Genomic DNA, 22,578 nt, shown 5'->3' on the forward strand with positions numbered 1-22,578 from the left:
CTGGGAATTAACTTCATTTCTATGTCCAGTTGACATCTTGACTTCTATTTTTCCTTCGGCTACGATCCCACAGCATTTGTACTGGAATACCACGAAAATTCCATCTTCCATTTGGCAGCAGGGATTCCACTACAAGTGAGAATATGTTTATGGTATCCAACCTAACTCTGTTTACTAATAACGCAGTTGAAGTGTCAATGACTATGTTGGAATTTAAGTGACATTCTTTAAGAACAGTTTATAGTCGTTAAAATCGAGAACTAGATCAAAGATCTCTTCTCAAGACTCCATTACACGTATTTTGATCCACAAATTTGAACTACGTGGAGGAGAATAAGATAGGAGGAGACAGAGTTCATGGATCCTGCAAATGTACAATACCTTAAAAGACTCAATCCAAAGTCTGTAAAATCTGCCCACTTTTTGGAAAGTGCCATTGCCTAAACCATATTAGAATTTTGTAAATAGCATCGTTGTAATGAATATCTTGTTGAACTTTAAAATTATCTGTTTTTCATTTTGTTCATAATTTCTCTGAAACGTGTAAAAAATATCTTTTTTTTTTTTGCATTAAATGCCTAAAGAGAACTTGTGGAATGGACTTTGGGTGGTATGGACTATAACTGCGTCTTGCAACTGTAGATGTATCCAGTCATTCCGTGGCAAATTCAAAAATATTTCAAATGCGTTCGAATGACACAACAGAAAAGGCAAAACAAACAAAAAACTCCATCGGAACAATTGCCTTGTCACCAGCGAGAACTTACAAAGTAATTGACGTGAAACATGAGCGAACGAAAGCTCTTCGTCCAGATGGACTGCTGATACGGCAACTTAACACACGCCATGTTTTAGATCAGCCATTAAAGAGGTTTCGGGGAATTCACCAAGTTGAAAACATCTGTGAAATTGCTTCACACCCTTCTAGGTTAGCAGAAATACCACTCAACCACGTGACCAGCGTGGGGGTGGAGGAGGGAAGATTTTATTTACCATCGAGCCATTCAACCCGAGACCAAATAGCGGCGTTTCACTATTTTGTTATTAGTCATTCGCACGTGTGGTAGCACTCACGCACATGCGCCTACGTATACAAATACGCGTGCAGCCCGTGTTAAGTACGGTAAAGTACACAAAGAGATCGTTTGGTCTTCGTGGTACTCACAGTTCGGTTTGTTTGCTTGGCGTGGTGTGTTTGCTTAGTAGTGGGAGGTGAGAAACCCCCAGAAGGATTCCAGAGCAGGGAAGAATGGTATTTAACGATGAGCAGAAGACACAGAGGTTAGTGAGGTAACTTACTTCGATCAAAAATAAATATCCAAAGAAGTTTGCATATGTTCCATCCTGCTGACATCTTCTTTCATTTATTATTTCTAAACAAACAGACCAAACGGTAAACAAACACGATGACTCGATAGAGATTCATAGGAAAAACTTGGGACACAGAACCATGTATTATAGAGTTCTGTGCCCCAATAATTGCTATTAAAAGCAATGGTTGCATAAAACATTGATCGTCAAATACATCTGGAAGGACAGAAACACCATCTGCAATGTCATTGTCAAGTTTCTATTTCATCTTTTGAAACCATGTTAAGGATTAGTGTTTGATCAAGGATGAGAAACAGGTATTTTTTAATGGGTTATGTTGTTGGCGTATATTTCATCTACAAATGGATGGTAGCATCCCGGAGGACCACCGCAAACCCTCCATTTGCCTTAACTTCACCTTTTCCCTAAGATCGTTTGGGTATTTAAAATTGTCCACTGCACCTGACAAACCACCTGGGCACAACCGTCGCATGTTCGTGGCCATTTCAACGGCCGTGCCAACCGAATCTCCCTTTCTCTCTCTCTCTGAAAGGTCTGTAGAAGCCCGTTGACAAGCTGCTGCTACTCCCGGAGAAACATTGCGCTGTTTCGGCAGCGCACGCCACCCTTCCCGGACCGCTAATTAGGCACGAGCGCGAACAGGTGTTGCGGCGACGCAATGACCCAAGGGCAGTGCCCTGGGGCAAGACGCTACACATATCCGGTGGTGGCAGAGACCAACAAAAGAGACAGGGGATGCCTGAAAAAGTGCGTTGATCATTCACGTCTTCCACAGCGAGAGACAGAAAGAGAGAAGGTACGAGAAAGATAGCGAAGGGAGGAGCGAGCTCGTGTGACAACCCCTCAGGGCAGAACTAGCCTCGAGCAGCGTCTACCGTGCCGTGACTACCATTGAATGCTTCGGCAGGATGTGACGTCACGAGACAAGTCCGCAAATCACCTGTCGTGCAGTGGGGCAATTAAGCCAGCGTCCTGCCAGTGCAGGTATGCCGAGTCGCGAGGACCACAGTGAAATCCATGCTCGTGCAGGTAGACGGACCAGAGCAGGACTTTGGAGGCAACCGAGCAGCGAAGTGCAGCTACATATGACCGAGTTGGTTCACTGGATGACGGAGTTTCTTTAACCCCCTAGGCAGCGACGCGAGCACGTGCCTGAAACAACTTCAGGTAGGTCGGTCGGGAAACAAGGGGGTGATCTACCGTGTCTGTACGTGGCTATTCCGACGGTCCCACTGGGGTGAAACGAAGCTTACAGTCGAGCGCTTTTTTGTTCTGTGGTGAGGCTAACCACCGAATCCCAAGGTGAGGGGTGGTGTCGATTGGTCTGTGTCTCCCGTCCTCTCTTCTTCAACCGTAAACAGGTCGTGTAGTTCTCTCCAGTCCAGCATTCGGATTAACCTTTAACCTCGAAGCCCTTATTATCAAAATGGTGCGTGGAAATCTTCAGTAAGTGTGATGGCAAGCAACCCCCTATGTGCTGGGGGGGTGGTGTGTATCGGTTTGTGCTCTTCGCTCTACTTAAAGCGTTCATCTCCATTAACGCCACCCTGTGGTATTACCAGGTGAGAAAGTTCAATATTATTACTCATCGAGGAACAGTAAATCCACTTTATACACAAATACCATCGGCCAAAGGACTCTCTTGCAGCGCAAGCTCTTTGGCTACGCTGATTTATTTCTTCAGCTTGTTTCTAGGAAGGCCAATATCAATTGTAATTCAATCAGATTTTATCCTTTTGCATCATTCTTGTGACGAGACGGCCAATGACTAGCTCTCATCCAACAGAGCGAGAGCTAAGCATCGGTAGTTTTACCACAAGAAAGATTCAACAAGATTCAATCATACTATAAACACAGCAACTTGGATGTATTCTATTTATACGTTCACTAGTATATACAGTATTAGTCTATGATTCTTAACTGTCAAGAAAACTGTATCCGAAGACCTCTTAATGCATAAATGCGCAATGATCTTCTACATTACACCAATACCTAATTATCAATCACCGGTCCTTAAAATAGTGAGGTAAGAAATTAGAGAAATTGATGGCGGTTTACTCTACTATAGTTTTAAACTGTGGCGAATTTATTTTAATAAATATTCTTTGATTATCAATTAGATATCGAGACTAGTATTAAGATTCTGAATTTCTAATCATTGGAGTGTTAGAATCAAATGATTGGATTTCAGTGGAAGCTAAAAGAAGAAATCAATTGGATAAACATAGGCCTAGAATTTAAAAGAAAACATTTACACCATTGAAGAATATTTCCTTAAATTTTCCTCATTCGAAATCTTCAAGGAAATCCAAATTGGACCTAGCCACAGTTCTCAGGGATTTCTCTTATTTACAGTATTAATATTTTCTAAGATGGTAGCATCCTTTTTCCTGAGGTCTGTGCGTGCATTGGCGTTTCCGGGCTAGACTGTTTCATTTGCTGATACGATATTGATCGAAGTTGCTCCACCCCGTCTCTGGTTGGCTTGGATATTTAATGAAGACTCGGAATCTTGATAATATACTCCCTGGTTCGAAATCGTTCATTGGTATTTCGGAATATCCAAACCCAAGAAGAATTTTCTTACTCAGATACGCAATTATTGGAATCTCCCATTAACTTTAAGAAGCATTTTAAAAATTCATTAGAAAATGTTATTCTAGGAGACTATTTTAGAATATATTTAGGCAGAGTTTCAGTAAATTATTAATTTCTTCGTACTATTCAAGTATTGATGCGACAGTCGGAAATCAGGATAACTCCAGTTGAGAACAGGAAAGATATACGAAGTATTTCTTTGATTGTTTTCTTAGATATTTAGATCTGATGCTGCGTTTTCAGTTACTGGTGGTTGGAATATAAAAACAGATAAAATACATTCTGTTCTGTGGTTTCGGACATTGGGCTAAGAATGATCTCAAACTCATTGGTTAAACAAACACATTTTGCGTTGTGCCCAATTGATTTCCAAACTGCTTTAAGAAAACTAGAACCAGTTGCTCTCATTTTGAAAGTAAACTAGATCGAAGAAATGTTACCTCTTCGAATATGTATCAAGGAGTTTTTAATTCTGATTACGATATCTTAATTTAGTTCAGGATAAGCGAGGTATTTTACTTCTTATTGCAGAAAGACTTCAAGTTTAATCATTTATTAAAATCCCTCGTATATAATTTGTGGGTGGATAACTGGATTATTTCACAATCTTCTGTTTTCTCTCCTCCAGAAGCCGCTTTCTGATTGGAAATATAAAGACATTGAGTTACATAATTTTCAAAACACTTTTTTTTACATTGATCTTTCTGCAATAATATTCCACGCTTTATAATGTCCTATCTCTGCTGGCCAACTACAACTCTCAAACATTCCTGACGTCACTATCACTCTCATTTCATTCCTTTTATAAAAACACTCCAGGTCTACATTCTTTGATTAAAGCCATTAACTTGAAGGTGAAGTATTATTTTATTAACTAATGTTCCTAGGATTTCCAACTCTATTTTGTTCTTATTCCTTGCAAAGTTCGCTTATTAGAGTACTGTTGTCCTCTTAAACTACGACTCTTTTCAAAGAACTCCAGATAATTGGTCTTTTGCTGTCCAAAAATGGTTTTTAATTATTGTACTAAGAAAACTGTACTGTGGTGGAGTCCAAGAATTAGGAAGATAACTTTAATGTTTATTACAGATGAAAATTCTAAACGTTGCTGGCTCGATTCAACCCAGTCCTTTAACCAAACTTCAGAACTTTGCATTTTGAAAGATTTCTTTTCTGGGGCCATCTTTGGTGTAGATTGATGGATTGTTGTGTATTCGTCATGTTCAGTTACTTTCTTTGCTTCTCTGTTTGGGACTTGCGGTTGGTTGTCCAGATTCGGTGCCATACTATTCCAATTTAATCCTTTTGAAAGTAAACTAGATGAAAGAAATGTTAACTCTTCGAATATGTATCAAGGAGCTTTTTAATTCTGAATACGATATCTTAATTTAGTTCAGGATAAGCGAGTTGCCTTTGGCCATACTTAAAGTTAGAATTCATGGATATCACTTAACCTTTAGGCAAACCTTAACTTGGTAACAAACCTTAACTTTTGGTAACAGGACACATTCCATCTGCCAATTGTAGTGTGTTTAGGAAGTAAGCTATCTCTTGGTGTTTTCTCTCACGGCAATAATTTTCCTCTTTTGCTATCGACATTGGATCTGCCACTTACTGTGCTTAAATCTGTTGAATATTATTTTAGCTATGGTGGTTGTGATGTCATTTCTTGGAAATTAGGCTTTTTCAGGGATTACTACATTCCAATGGATGAAAAGCGAGCCTACGACAACACATACCATCTTGAAAGTAATTGCAGTACTTTCAAGGTGAAATTTGCAATACTTTAAAGATGGTATGTGCTTCCCAAGGCCATCCTTTCATCCATATTGGTGGCCAGTGTTCTTCTGTCCGTAGTTTTTTGTTATTTCTTTTTGGTATGGGTGATTTTTTATTGAATTGTTGGTATAAAACTATGTAACCCCTAGTACTGTGTACTCTTTTATACAGTAATAAACTGGTACTGTATAAAGTTCTATACAATACCAGGAGTTACAAAATTTGTCCATTGATTTTTGTTTGTGTTTTGAGAAGATCACAGTGTTGGAATCAGGTTTATGATTTTATTTCAATTTTATTTTAAATCCACCAACATAGTTTCAGGAGGTTAATACTTAATTATATTAAGTATTAACCTCCCATCTCTGATCATATAAGACTCAACTCTTTTAGCCTTCTGGAAAATTGATTTCTTAATATTTGTATTGCATGCACCCCAGATAAATCTACATTTAATCCCTGTGGTTTTGTCTTTAATGGGATGCGTGTTTTTTGGAGATGGACACCAACACAAACCAAGTAACCCGAGGCATTCTTAGAGATACGCATGCATCTAAGAAACTGGAAATTCTTCACACGAGTTGTAGCGGTCTGTCGTGTCCATAGTGGAGTGTGTAGCCTTCTTGGTTGGAATAAAATCGATGTTAATGACTCGCGTGCGTGTCAGAGCCACTCAAACTTTAGCGGATTAACCCCGTATGACTTCCTTGCTGGAAACAGGCAGTAGAGAGGCGAATGGGGGAAGGGGTGGAAGCCATGCTGTAATTGTGCGCGAGATTCTCTTTCTCTTTAAACAGACGATGCAGATGATTTCTGCCGTACAAGTGGTCTCTGAATAAACACGTGAGACAATCGACACCTGTGTTGTTGCCGCAGACGGCTGGCAGGTGACAGCAACTTTCCCACCGTTAAATAGCATCTAACTCGGACGACAGTGAGAACTTGACCTTATCAAACACACCATCTGACGGCGGCGCTCTACGACGACACTTGCGGGTCAGGAGGAAAGGGCATCGCAGTCCGTAATACGGGTTCGTGTCGTTACACCTTCGCTCTTTTCGTGTGGCTTCTTCGGTCTCTCCTTTGTGTACTGGGAATGGCGCGTGGCTCGGTGGCTTACCCCCTGCGGCCAAGGAGGTTTGTCTGGGAAACGGTAGGCAGGACGGAGACTTCCGATAGAACCTCCCCTCTGTGCGGACCTTCATCGCTTCGGGCGGGGAATGAGTAATCGCTACGTCCAGGTCGTAACCACCGGCGACGACATGCGGAGACTACGTCGGGATAGAGAATTACCTGGGAAGTATCCGTGTTATTGTTTCTGTGCACTTCTTCCGTTTCCTTCAGGATACTCGTTCACTTTCAGGGCTTCTCAAGGGTGGCAGAAGCAGTGGATTTAACCAGGCCAAGGTGAGGTTCAAAGACACCCAGAATCTGTCTTCAGTCTCTTGTCGTTTTTTAATATAAATCAGTAGAGATATAAATAGTCTCTCTACTCTCTCTCTCTCTCTCTCTCTCTCTCTCTCTCTCAGACGTTCTGTTTCTGCTGCACGCGCATTTTCTATAGATACTTCCATGGACGTTCTTCTGAATTGGCTTCTATAATTTATGTTCTCTCTTCCAAACCAGTCCAAACACGTGCGGCAACGAGTCAACATCCTTTTACTGTCCAACTTCAAACTCACAGAACCAACTTTTCTTCTTCCTCATTTATCCCTTCAAATTTTGTTTTCTGGAACAACTTTCCTTCATGCTGTCAACAAGTTCTTCCTCTCTGCCTTCAACCCACGCACGGTACTAAGCACTATAGGTTCTAATACCTCTCGTGTTTGGGATTTTCGTACAAAAGAAATATAAAACCACGGTGTCGAGTTTAACTCGTCACAGTCGTGATAACGGAATGACCTTTTCCCTGTTTGTATCTCCTGTAACTTTGAGACTATTCGAAGTTACATTTCTCTGATTGAATCTCATTCACTGGTACCAATACAAGCGATTGCAAACAATCTCACCAGGTTGGAATCTCTTTTTCAGATATAAGCAAGTTCCGACAACAATTTTAATAAAACTTGAGTGCCACAGACATGAGACCTAGAGGAAAGATACCCCAGTTTTCCTGCCATTCGACCAACCCAAGATATAAAATTGACCTGTCATATAAGACTGGAAATGAATTTCAGATATAATACAGACTACGTATTCACACTTCCTGGCTATGTTTATTTCCTGACCAAATAATCTCTTCCATCGACAAAGATTCCATTAAACATGCCATAAGAAATTTGTAGCACAGAATGCCTGGCAAAGCCCCAACTACTTTATCAACGTTTTATCTCAGTTTACAACTACACCACGAATCTAAGCATTCGTCATAGAGACGTATCAGATGCCAAAAAGCATTTGAACCCTATCGCAAATAAATATAGTCCTTCTGTAGAATTATTAAGGAAGAAACAAAAAAACGTCTTTTGTTGAAGACATCTTAGCTGTGATATTTCTTTTGCCCCACTAGCAGAACTTCTCCAAATGGAAAACCCAAATTTACTTTGGGAGCATCTTTTAAAGAAAATGGTTATTTTGGATAAATACTTTTATTTCTCGATTTCTATTATTTTAAAAGTGATTAAAATTAATAAATATCAATAAATTTTCGCTTATTTTTAAAAGTTCTGCTTCTAAAACTTCTTAATACTCCTTTTTTGCCTTTTCACCATTCTGCGCATGACATCGAAAATGAAATTTCCAAATATATTATCTTTAATTAATAAATCGAAGAATCTTACCGGCAGGGAGCGCTTCATGACATGGCATAAGTCCAAAGCTTTAAACCTAAATCACATTTATGGCTTTTTCATTGCACTATTTTTTTTATTTAAAGACAATTTATCGACTAATTTTTTCAGCTACCTTTTTGAGATTTTAAAACAGGTTATGATTCATCTAAGAGAAACTTTCTCTTAGATAAATTTCCTTTTATTTTGTTCATATAAATATTTTTGCGTCAAATCTTAAAATCCACTTGAAACAACGACTATCTTAGGCCTAATAGTTAAACTAGTTTCAAAATGGTTCTGTAGAGAATAAATTCTAAATGTGTTGTGGTATTGTAAAATGGTGTGGTATTGTGGTAACTCGGTAGCGTATCAAACCAATTACGTTTTCAGCTTTTTTTTAAAGCATTTCTTTATATGCAAATTAGATAATTTTCCTTAATGCGGGTGTTTTAACAGAGGACTTTTTAATAAACGTATTTCTATCATTTAACCACTTTTACTTTCAATTTATTTATTTATTTTTTTTTTCTATTAAGTCGTCAAATGTCCAGTAAGCCGTGATGGAGTAGTGCACTTAACAAAATTTGCTTAGGGACAGCAAACACACCCGGATGGTAAGTAAACTCTGTCGAGTGGCAAAATAATGATCGAACAAATGCGCTCTCGTTTTGTTTAGAAAAATAGGAGCGGCTTCAGAGGAGAACAGGAGAAATCACTTTACTCTTCATTAACAACTTTAGTGCCATAAATAGCACGGCATAGTCTAAAAAGTATTAATGTCTACGTTGTACTGGAAGTCTCCAACTTCATTTCAAGAACTGCAGTTTTCTGAGAAGACGTATAATGTTAGGATTTGTTATAAAAAGTTGAATAACTAACCATTTGAAGTAAGGACTCCTTGAAGGATATTGGACTGACGTTTGCATTTTATAAGCTCTCCTCTAGATGTTTCAAACAAGGGACACGGGTACTTCAAAAAGGGATTCAAATCATGGGAGATTGGAGCCATTTTTGAGTTCTTTTATCTAGATGGATGTCTCCAAGAAAGAAAACGAAACAGAAAGATTTTCAACATTCTACAAAAAGAACATTTTCATACGTCTTCGGTATTATCACAAGATGTTAAATTTCGCGATGAACCAGGGGTGGGTTTAGCTTATTTTGTGGCGTTCCGATTTGGAGTACAGTAATGATATAGTAACTTCGAGCTCCCTAAATTCTGGAGTCTTTATGCTGCTTCTAAACCCCTATTTATCCTTTAATCCGCCACTGGATGATCCCTATATTCGAATGTTTTGTACATTATTCTTTTTGAGAAATTAATGTATTAAAGAGGGAGGCTAGTTCATAGAAATTGAATTCATGATCTAAGCAGTATCTTATTGTATAAAATAACTCTTAAACATATTAAGAAGTACAAAATTATATTCGTCAATATGTAGCATAATGACCAACTGTTTCCCAATGATTCCTAATTAAGACTATGGACACAAGTGAAGAAAGAAAAAGTCTTCGAAAATAACAGAAAGCTATCTCCATAGTAAGAAGAAAACGCAATTAACTCTAAGATATATAGAAGATGTGTACACAGAAGCGACCCTCCCTATAAATATTCATCGCTTTAGACCACCCCACTATGACTTGTCGAAACTTGAGTTGCCCTACGTAGGGTGGTTTACAGGAAGTGTGACTTATTTTTAATACACAGGACGAAAGATGAAGATAGGTTACTCGAAAAACAGCCAAAAGAATATTAGTTTACGTCTTTACTTATGGCCTGCATTTTCAAATCATAAGAAAAAACGAAAAATCGAATTATATTACTTACATAAAATATACGTATCATAACGTACATTAAGTACATAAAATATACGTATTATTAATTACATTTAAATGCAAAAATTTACGTATATTTAAGTACACAAAATATACATATTATTATGTACATAATTATGCATACCATTATGTACATTTAAGTGCATAAATATGCACATTATTATGTACATTTAAGTGTATAAAATATGCATATTATTATGTACATTTAAGTGCATAAAATATACATATTATTATGTACATTTAAGTGCATAAATATGGCATTATTATGTACATTTAAGTGTAGAAAATATGCATATTATTATGTACATTTAAGTGCATAAAATATACATATTATTATGTACATTTAAGTGTAGAAAATATGCATATTATTATGTACATTTAAGTGCATAAAATATACATATTATTATTTACATTTAAGTGCATAAATATGCACATTATTATGTACATTTAAGTGTATAAAATATACATATTATTATGTAAATTTAAATGCATAAATATGACATTATTATGTACATTTAAGTGTAGAAAATATGCATATTATTATGTACATTTAAGTGTATAAAATATGCATATTATTGTGTACATTTAAGTGTAGAAAATATGCATATTATTATGTACATTTAAGTGCATAAATATGCACATTATTATGTACATTTAAGTGTATAAAATATGCATGTTATTATGTACATTTAAGTGCATAAAATATACATATTATTATGTACATTTAAGTGCATAAATATGACGTTATTATGTACATTTAAGTGTATAAAATATGCATATTATTATGTACATTTAAGTGTATAAAATATGCATATTATTATGTATATTTAAGTGTATAAAATATGCAAATTATTATGTACGTTTAAGTGCATAAAATATGCATACTAATAGGGCACTTAAAACATAAATTATTTATGGATTGTCATGTTAGATGTGATGGGTAATTCGCGTGTGTACATTAATAGGATTCGCGCAGCAAATAAATGGATTAATATGACTTAAAAGATGAGCTCTAGTTATACAAGGAAGTTTGGCACCTGGGGATAGGACCGAGATTCAGATACTATTTTGTCAGTGTGGTAATCCCCAATTTGAACCTCCACTCCCCAAAGTTGGTACCCGGACTGATGTTGCCCATCGACTTCTTGTTACAAAGCTGGTAAGGATGGATTTTTCTCTGCTGATTAATTTGTACCAATCTTCGCGGATTAATTTCTTGTCTCCTATCACCAATATATCTAAACATATACGAGCACTACATTTTGAGTGACCTCCTTTGTGGCATTAGAATGATTCAGAGAGCATGATCATCTGACTAACAACGGGAAGGAGGAACAGGTTTATACATCCGCTGTGGCACTGTTGTGTTTATATCGAGAGTAGAACCGAACTGTGTTCTCCGATTCTACCATTAACAAACCGAGGGGTAGAATGACAAATGTGGAAGTCCGCGAAATGTGATAAATCATCGTGATCGAGGCGTTTTAGTAAGGGCGATGTTTTTACCGCTTTCTGTCATACTTCTTAGAAGCGTTTCTCCAAGATATCTTATGAATGGAACAATGGGAGAATTCGATTCTTAAACACGCTTCGTTACCAATTCACTTCAAATGGTTCACCATTTGAACATGGTCTTACAAGTTCTGAACGTGGTCTAACAAGTTTTCGACATGGTCTAATAAGTTTAATAACAAAAGTAATTGATCGCAACTTGAGATTTACCTTTTTATCCAAAAAATTAAATATGGTATTATAAATGAAATTTTAACTTTAATTCTCTATAAAAGACTCTTTAGCGTTTGGAATGTTTCCATTTATTTTCTTAAAAAGTTGCGCTTAATGAAGCACACTTCTCGTTTAATTAGTTAATGGATGAGTGTGCTTGGAATTTTGGGTACGTTGGTGGGAATCTGTTGTATTTCTCGTATAATGTTTTAGGCGTGAGGTTGAAGGAGAAGAATTCAGTTAAATTTCGCTAAAAACAAGATGGCAATTAACTAATTACAAGATATTAATTACGCTACAAATACGAGTCTTTGTGGAGTGTTGCGGCTGAAGAAAAGAGGAGGACAGTTATACAAAGTCGGAATAGCCACTGTACAGTTTTAAACGTGTACATTTGTACAGAAAAGAAAATGTTCACGTTCTTAGATTATATGTACGCAGCACCTGAAAGTGAGATGGGACGGTACCATGAATACCATCCACTACACCATCCCGCTACATTTCTCAACTTGAAAAAATTCCAAATCTTACCAATTCCATATCTACCCATCCCATCCCACTTCCAGAACTGCATGTAGAAATATTTTTGATTTTTAAAAATTTTAAATATCAGTTATTTAGAAAATGCTAATGTTTTGCACGAATCCATGCTATTCACTGTACTCAACAATTGACCATAAATGACTTTTATGGTCAACATTTATGGTCAATTTATATTAATAAATTTAGTATAAATTAGCTATTGACTATTCTTAAATTTCATTATAAATTGACTATTCATAAATTGAGCTATAAATTAACTATTCATAAATTGAATTATAAATTGACTATTCATTAACCGAACTATAAATAGACTATTGATAAATTGAACAATAAATTGACCTCATAAATTTAACTGTAAATTGACTCTTCATTAACTGAACTATAAATTAACTATTCACAGATTGAACTATAAATTTACTATTCGTTAACTGAACTATAAATCTACTATTCGTTAACTGAACTATAAATTTACTAATCATTATTTAGTGAACTATAAATTGACTATTCATAAATTGAGCTAAAAATTAACTATTCATAAATTGACTATTCAAAAATTGAACTATACATAGACTATATGTATAGTTCAATTGATAAATTGAACTAAAAATTGACTTCTCATAAATTTAACTGTAAATTGACTCTTCATTAGCTGAACTATAAATTTACTAATCATTATTTAGTGAACTATAAATTTACTAATCATTATTTAGTGAACTATAAATTGACTATTCATTTACTGAACTATAAATTTACTATTCATTAACTGAACTATAAATTGACTATTCGTAATTTGAACTGTAAATTACTGTTGACTGAATATTCGTAAATCGATTATAAAATTGATCCCTGACTGAAATATTCATATCACTTTTTATTCTATTTCTGCTGTGGTGTGTGTGTATTGATAAAGGATATTATAAAGGAACAAATAAATAAAAGAAATAAAGGATATTATACTATGATTAAGGAATATCGAACCCCTGTTCCGTGATAGTATTTTATATTTAAATGAGCTCTTATGAATTATATTTTAACAATTATTTTTCCACTTTTATTTTATAAAAAGGATTTAACTCGAATGCACAAGCTTAATTTATTTCAAATTCGAAGAACATGGCGAATTTCTTTGAATAGTTATTGAGAATGGACTCTTCAATATTGAAATTCTGCGTCATTGCTCACAGGAGAACAAGCTTCGCCTTCACCACGAGTTATCCTGATATTGCACCAATGGCATCGCCAAAAGTTTAATGTCATTTATCTGAAACATAAGACACTACTGTACAGCTTCTGTCAGGACTTATTGAACCAAATAAATTAATAAATTTACGCAATAAATATATTAAATTAATTAACAAATAGACCACATAAATTTTTAAATTAATTTCTTTTTAAATTTTGGCCATTCTATCTGATTGAAAGTAGTGCAATATCAGGGCAACTCGTTGTGAAGGCAAAGTTTGTTCTGCTGTTGGAGATTTTCTTCTTTCACAAGCCATTTAGAACTACACTACCTGGCTAAAATATTAGAAATCCTATTTTATTTATCCAAAGTCTTTTGGATAAATGGAATTACACGTTGAGAAAGGAGAGCAGAATTTAAAGATTCTGGTTTGATGAGAGAGAAGGAAAAATTCTCGTGGAATAACCCTCAGCTAAATCGTGCAATACATCGCTAAGCTCATTCTTATGCAGTTTATAATTCATTACTTTATTAATTCAATACCTTCCTCAACAGAAGGGAAGGATCAACATCCACAAGAGTTTCAAGCCACGCTAACAACAAGTTTAAATATTTCTCAATAAACTTAAATCTGCGCTTCTTTTGTTATTCTTTCGTGTCTACTATCAATAAAGCCACGGCTATCTGTTATACTCTCCAAGGTCACCTTGCTTAACCTCCCCCTTATTTCTCCCCTGCATCACCTAACGGCATTTTCTCCCCTCTTCCCTTCATGTCCTGTCCCCTGCAACATTCATATATCAGATAACGACTTCCCATTGTTTTCCTTGATTGGCAGGCTCGAGGTGGTCCGGTCGCCGTAGGATCGGGGCTGCTACTGTAGGTAGCCGGAGACGTTCGCTGGGATATTTGCTGGCACCAGGCGACCAGGTCGCTCCCCTTCGCTTTGAGCACAAGGACCCCGTCACAGCTCTGCGATGCAGGACGAGGTGTACGCAATGGCGCTCGGAAATCCAGCGGTCACCATGATGGACCTTGGGGTGGCCCCGATGCAAGTGGAGCAGGAACCAAAGAAGAAACGTAAGTCCAATTTTTATCTTATCAGAGAGAGAGAGAGAGAGAGAGAGAGAGAGAGAGAGAGAGAGAGAGAGAGAGTTTCCAGAAGCATTAGATGTATAATTTTAATTTATTCAAGAGTTCAATTTGCACTTTTCGAGTCCATCCGATGAAGTGGATAATTATTGTAATGTATGTTGGATTAGGGTGGCCAGACGTTTCGAGTTTCAATGTTTAATGATTACAATAAGATTCTTTATTAATTTTAATGAGATACAGCCACGATCTATCAAAATACAGTCAGACGGTGCCCCGGGTTCGCTCCCGAAGTTTGTTTTCTGGACACGTGTTCCGGTGTCCCGAAAGCTTGTGTCCCAAGAAGCATGTGTTCCAGTTCTCAGAGATTTTGAACTTAATGGTTTATCCATCAGATTTTATCAACCCCATTTGTAGGAATTCATTTTCAGTCTCAAACTAGAGCTAAATACAACTTGATAAAAGGCATTTGCGTTTCTAGGGCTGGTAAAACCACGTATGAACAATTCACCAAGAGCTGATTCTAAGGAAATAAGAGTGAAAGCTTGAGAATATTCTGCGCTTCCTTCTCTTCTATAAAAGCTCTTAGCGGTGCAGGTTTTGAGCGCACCAACTGTGCCATCTTGCAGAACATCTTCTTGTGAGCCAAAAAGCGAAATTGCAAGTGGGCAGACTATTTTGGTTTTGTGGTAGACGATCTTCTTTACAATCTCCATTGATCATATTTAATTTTGAGGTTGAAGCGGGGTTTTAACAGTACTATAATCACCGTCTTCCTTGGGTAAAGGTCTGAGTTCGAATCTCGTCAATGACTCAAGGAACTTTTATGGACTTTTCCTCACTGTGGCTCAATTTGCGAGTCTCAGGCAAGAATATTAAGGTGGGCCTTTTCTGGTAAGAAAAGGCCCACCTTCCTACTCTAAAAAGATAAAGTTAGGAAGAAAGGCATTTTAGGAGCGTCCATGATCAATGATTAACTTTTTTAAAGCAAGTTAGAACATGATCAACGATTACTCGTTGATCATGCTCAAAAATGTCTTCTCCACCTGCGTATTATTAAATCAAAACTGTTACACCAAATAAATCGTGTTTCATTTTTACTAGGCGGGAGTCGAACCCGTGTCTTTTCCACTCGGTGTGGGATGGATGGTGGTTCTAGAAATGGGAATAGAATAAATGTCCCTGAGATAATTAAATAGGACAACCAGCAACCACTTCACAATCTCTTAATGTACTGTACAGTCCCCTAAGTACCAACTGTTATACTGAGGCTACACGACCCGTTTAAAATGGCCAAACTGCTCATATCTTCAACAAACATCGCTGTTCTCGTCCAGTTCCTTAAATACCAACAGGGTTACTTGAAGTGTCTCAGGTTGTGCAACAGGACTGCATGAGTGTGTGTTCTTTACAGCAGATTTAAAATTCGTTTTATTGGGGAATTATTATACTTCATAGTCTACACTGATGGACAACTGAGTATTAGCCAAAGAGATAAGATTACACCCAGATACGAATTAAGGACTCAGTAGCAGATTGCATCTCATATATGTAATTGCCCATCAAAGATTGTTACTCGACCAGAGGATTTGTGACTATAAACGCAACTCAACTTTGAAGAAAACATCTTGTACCACCTTAAGGTAGTACAAGATGTTTTCTTCACAGTCCTAAGAAACCTGCTCCCAGAGAAGTATGATCGAAGGAGTGAGTGCTGAAATCATATTTGCATTGCTGGTGAATCGATGAAAGAACATTAATTAGCCAGATGAAACCATTCGCGTTGGTGAGACACAGCAGCCATTACTAATACCCGCAGTTTCGTTGGTTGGTTGTTGTAGGATTTTAGATGCTTCAGCAACTTAGGCCCTATTGCACCTTATATAATATGTCTGTAAAATACGTGCGTACCGTGGTCGGTTTTCTGGACGAAAAACCCGAGTTTCCCAAGAGGAAAAACCATACTACCCTCGCCTGAGACTTGGCTCAGCTAAGTTGTGAAAAAGATCCATAAAAATTCCTCGCGTCATTGATGGGATCCAACTGAGATTTCCACCCGGTATGAGGAGGGCGGTGATTATACCAACTGTGCTACCCACGAGGGCAGGACCCACAGGAGACCGTGGAGAAGAATTAAAGCCATCTCCAAAGTACTGTGCAATAAATTTAGGCTTCACATTTTGATTTTTCTTGTGAGAAACTTCTTGACACTAATTTCCCTAATAGATGGCCTGCAAGAAACTCTGATTTCACTGGAGGTTGTCAGGTGTTTGTTCTATGGAATTACACTTTCAGTGGGAAATGTAGCAATCGTATTGAGAGAGGTTGTTGACGATGATGGTGCCTCTATTGAGATTTGAATATCTGTAAAGTAAATGGTATAAAACTTACTAACAAACGTTGATTGATTAAATATTTTATGTCCCACGATATTCCAGCTTTTTGAAAAACAGGAGAACTTTTGAAATTATCGAAATATAATTCCATGAAAGAAAATATTAAAAGTTGTTCAAAGCTGATTGTTGGTTGGTTGGGATTTTAGACACATCAGCAGTCGAGTTTCCGGGAGAAAAAACCACGCTGTCCTCGCCTGAGAACGTGTCCAAAGCGATGGATCCATATCAGGATCCACTTGATGACGATATGAACGTTGAGTTTGCACTAGGGTCTTCTTACAGAGGCCCCTCGCTCTATAGAAGTAAAAAATGTCGTATTTATAAAGTACAATTTAGAATTTACAATTAATATTTTGAATTGTTGAGGCCCAAAGAAACATAAACTCAACAGATATTAATTAATCGATTAAAATTTTTAAATAGAAAAAAAAAACGCTTAAAATTAATTAAAAAAATTGCGTCGAAGAACCCACGCTAAACGGTTTAAAAACATGGTAAGAAAGATATTTCCAAAGCAGGAAAAATTCCACGTGTAATCTTGCATTGTTCCTTGTGATTAGCGATGTTTCATCAGAATGAAGTCATGCGAAAATGCAGATGGCGCAGCGAGCTTTTGTCACGCGATTAGTAACATCTTCTGCGTAGAAAACAGTCGTTTGCAACTTGTATTTATTATAAATTAATAACCTTCAACGCATATATATATTTTTTTTTCGTTTATTCCAAGATATTTTATTTAAAAAGCACGTAAAATGTTGGAGGAAAAAAAACAAAAAAACATGGCTGGATTTTAAGATGGTAGAGCTGGAATCTTCGATAATTTGTGGCAAACTAGTTGAGCCTGAACATGCCTGAGGCTGAATTTTCGTTGCTTCTCCCTTGAATGAAGTCTAACTAATTAAACTTTAATATAGTGTGCGCAGGAAGTGCACGGGCACTTTTCCCATGGGAAATCAGTTTTCTGTGGGAGGAAGACGAGGGCAGAGGGATAACTAAAATATGCACTATGGATATTTTTCCATTAGAGAGACAATATTTGTCAACAAATGGAAGTTTGTCTTAGGGGCTCGTGAAGGATGTGGCTGATGGACTAAGCCTAATGCATAATCATAAGCTGGGACTTGGGTCAAACCGGAAATGTTTTTCGAGAAGCTATTTGCCCTCTTCTCTCTCTCCAAAAACTGCTTTTAAAAGTGCCTTTAGGGGGGGGGGGATATTTTGCTCTTGATAGACAATACGACTTTATACTGTAGTATTTATTTTACGCATAAATAAAAGTTAAATTTATAATATACACGCCCCTACTATTAATATTGGACACTTACAAATAACCTTTATGGCAGCCTCCACTCTCGGTGGAGTACTCTCCACTGGTTTTTATAAATGGCCTCTGATATTTTTTGCCATTTGGCCTTCAAAGTCGCACCATATCATACTGGAGTGCCATTTGGCACTCCAGTATGATATGGTGCGTTGTCCTGCTGATAAGACCTCAGCATTCTTAGCTTTGTCCAAAATAACCACTTGTTCCAGGGGTAAACTATGAAAAGAGCCCCTAGCCTCGTTGCCCCCACCAAACTTCATTATCGGGACGGTACTGTCCGGCAGGTAGCTTTCTCCTGGTAGCTTACTTTCTGGTTATCAGACTGCTAGACCATGTACTGTGACTCTTCACTCCAAAGCATAGTTTTCCATTGGTCTACAGTCCAAATACGAAAGGACTTAAACTAATCGGCTCACTGAGAGTCTGTGTATGCTGCGACAATGTCAAACTGTGTTCTGAGTGGACAATTCTTTGCAGAATTTTTCTGTCAGCTTCGGAGGATTTCCAGTAGTTTCGTAGCGCTTTCAGCACGTCTGCTTCCATTTGTTGATCACATCAACAATCGTTACCCAGGGATCTTCAGCGCCATTATACGGATATGTTATAAATAAACCAACTAAATTTATAGTTGTGTCTGATACGTAATGTTTGGGTTGGAGATGACCATCATCAGAAGGGAGTACATAAAAATAGAAGTCTTGGATGATTTTCTATTTTAGAAATACGCCGTTCACAAATTTAGTTATGTTATTTACAAAGTTCAATGAGAAAAGCATTAACACGAAGGCGCCCAAAATAATCAGCAGACATTTGTTGGATAGTCACGTGACACTTGCACGTGGTTCTTTACCAAAAGCACAATATTTTTAAGTTAAAATTTTTAAATTTAAATGATCTGTATTAACCATTTTATTGTAATTTTACCATTTATTTTAGATTATTGTAATCTTGCATCTAATTGTAATTTAAAGGGGACAAATTAGTTGGTTAAATAAATTTAAAATTTAATTTTAAAATATAAATTTAAAATTAATTACAGCAATATCCGTGATTAATTTTAATTAGAGATATTGCTTAATTAAATTACGTAAGATTAGTTTTTAAGAGCATTCGCATATATATGCATAATGCATCTATTGTCTTCACCATGTCTGTACGTCCGTCCGCATGTAACAACTTGACTCATTAGACTAGGATTTTCATGAAATTTTATATTTGAATCTTTTAGAAATATTTCTCTCGCCAATCCCTATATGTATCATGAAACCGGGTAGTCTTCAGTTATGCAAAAGATTGGCTCCCACGGGCTCTTTGAACCCCGCGAATCTAAACGACTGTTTTATAATTCTAAATGGAGTTTATAATCAGCGATTATATTTGGCATTGTACTAGAGTTTTCTCAGAGGAGGCCGAATCCTGAAAACCACTTATGTATTAGGAATTTTAAAGAAATTATTAATTGAAAGAGCCAGAAGCCATGTGCAATGCAAAATTCGATACACAATGCTACCAGACAACTGCCCCTATCGATTTTTTGAACTCCAAATTCATCTTCCATTCTTAAATGGTGTAAACAGTTACATGGCTCAATGGACTCTTTGAAAACCGCACGTGCGTCTAATTCATTTCAGTCATGAGCTAAGTGGCGTGTGAAAAACCAGCTGATGGTTGAATACTGTACAATAAATATGTTTGGGGACTCGGTACTCAGCAAAAATCATGGTACCAAATTAATAATTACCGAAAAATATTTAAAAATTCATTGGCACGCCAACTAGTGATGAATTTTTCTGTTAATTTATGGGTATACACTCACTAGCCAAAAATTAGAAACCTTTATTGAGTGTCTAGTAGAGCCATCTGTTTCCTGAATTAACATCTTAAAAGTTGTTGGATGGATTCCGCTAAGTGTAGGAAGTCCATCTCCAGATTTGTCACATTCTTAATCAGGATTCTTCCTGTGTTGTGGTTGGTGGAGAGGTGCGAAGCCCAACTACCCTTTTCAACATATCCGAGACTTCTCAATTGGATTTAGATGTGAAGGATTAGGTGGCCAGGGTGGATGTTAGAAATCTTACGAACGTTCCGCGAACCATTCAGATAAAATTTTTGCAATTGAGTCGTCGTCTTGAAAGAATCCACCTTGATCTACTCATATGGCTAAAGAGCCATATGAGCAGACCAAGTCTGTACCAACAGAACATAGCACATACCATGATATGACCTCCAGCCACTTTGGGTGTTGGACACGAGACAGTCTGCATGTATGGCTGCATGCACGCCACACTTTAGCCTTACCATTATTAAAAAATTGTGAACTGAGACTCCTCAGAGGATGATCTTTTTCTACAGTCCAGTCTTGGAGTTGAAGGTACCACCCCAGTCGAATGTTTCGATTCTTTACAGAAAGAAGTGGCTTCGTAGACACACGACTACCAACCAGCTTCTTCAACTCCAGTGTGCAGCAAATTCAATTTTTTGTAGGCTTTCTCTGAGAATCTTAGTCGATCATCCGCATGACTGGATGGATTAAGATTTCCCAGGACAACCAGCAGCATTTATCCGATGCCAAGAAACTTGTAATCATACCATGTAACAACTTAAATTTGCATATCATGCGCTTAATCTGTTTACACCGATTTTAAAAGGTTTCTAATTTTTGGTCAATGACTGTAGACATTGGAACGATGCTTTGCCGCATGGAAAGCACCCATCAATTATGAAGCAAGAGTTGCGTGGAATTTAGCAAGGTCTCGCGATGATGAGGCAATTTCGGTGTACTGACTTCACCATCATCTTTGGATATTTCTGTCTTAGCAGAATAATGATTTATCGAAACTTGTAAACCCGAGAGTGTCCTTGGTAAACCTGGTTTAGTCAGGAGACGAAAAAACAGGACTAACACCAGAAGCTAATTTTGTCGCTTTAAGAGTGTCGATTTGTTGCTAAGCGTATAATTGAGGCAGCACCATTTTTCACGAAAAACTGAAGGAAAAAAAAAGGAAAAACATTGCGTTGGCATTTACCACTGTCATTAGTGCCTGTAAGAGCTGGAAAGCAAAGAGCCTTTCCTTCGAAGAGGGGGAAAAACAGAAAAAAACAGGGTAGTTGTTGCAGCTTTCGCAATGCTGAACTGGGTGGGTGGTGGAGGGGAAGTATAGGAACGCTATCATTAAAGGAACACTTGAAAGAGAGAAAGAGAGAGAGAGAGTTAAAGATTGGCTAGAGATTACTTGTTTTGGAGAGGGACGCATATCGACCTGCTTACTTGTTGTGTCGATAAATAAATCAAACAAACATGTCTGAAGAGAATACTTCTGCCTTTAAGAAGTATTCAAAGTATTCAATAAGTATTGAAAGCTAACTTCTTAGTTTTAAAATTCTAGATGGAGTTATTCTCAACCACTCTTATAAATTACAAAATTTCTAATCTCCATTTTTTGTTTGGTTTCTTCATCTCATCCTATTAAGATATTTGGATAAATAGAAGCTATTGATCAATGAAAAAATTGAAAACAAAAATTATCCGAACTGGTGGATTCAGTCCATCTCTGCTGCACCATTTTCTCGGTGTACACGTGTCCAAGTTTGGGCAAAAGTAGCCCTCTTAAAGGAAGCATCAAATAACCTCTAATACACATGAATTTGTGAGTTGTTTACGATGGAGCATAACCTACCCTAGACCACTGTAGGATTCGTCGCGCTGATCCCTTAGTCTGCCTCCGGCGTAGGTCTGTGTGGCAGGTGGTTAATGGTCAGGAAAACCTAGGGGGGTGGTGGTGGAGAGGTGAATTCGCTAATGTGTTTGCGAAGTTGGAAGACAGAAAGAAACAGAGATGTCAAAAGGAAAGAGATCATTTCTGCTGCCACACAAAGAGTCCGCAGTTCTGTCCCCCTCTCCCAGAGTGACCAATGATTTACTGAGTACTAATTATCATATTGTAATGTTAATTCTATAAGGGATTTATTAAGGGTAACTCGTGGATATATTCAGGTTAG

At 37.2% G+C, this 22,578-nt stretch overlaps 1 protein-coding gene across 6 annotated transcripts in view; it reads left to right on the forward strand.

Moving 5' to 3' along the window:
* The first annotated feature begins 2,377 nt into the window (after window positions 1-2,377).
* The window catches only part of LOC150083730 (uncharacterized), a 183,395-nt gene continuing 163,194 nt past the window's right edge, over window positions 2,378-22,578 (forward strand). For all 6 annotated transcript variants that reach the window (XM_090378169.1, XM_090378170.1, XM_090378176.1 and 3 more), the window contains exons 1-2: window positions 2,378-2,499; window positions 14,606-14,847. In XM_090378169.1, the coding sequence (XP_090234295.1) occupies window positions 14,745-14,847 (103 nt within the window). In that variant the 5' untranslated portion in view covers window positions 2,378-2,499; window positions 14,606-14,744. The remainder of the gene's footprint in view (window positions 2,500-14,605; window positions 14,848-22,578) is intronic.

This window comes from Mastigoproctus giganteus, chromosome 7 (genome assembly GCF_048544385.1).
Source record: "Mastigoproctus giganteus isolate SK-2022 chromosome 7, ASM4854438v1, whole genome shotgun sequence".
Lineage (NCBI taxonomy): Eukaryota > Metazoa > Arthropoda > Arachnida > Uropygi > Thelyphonidae > Mastigoproctus > Mastigoproctus giganteus.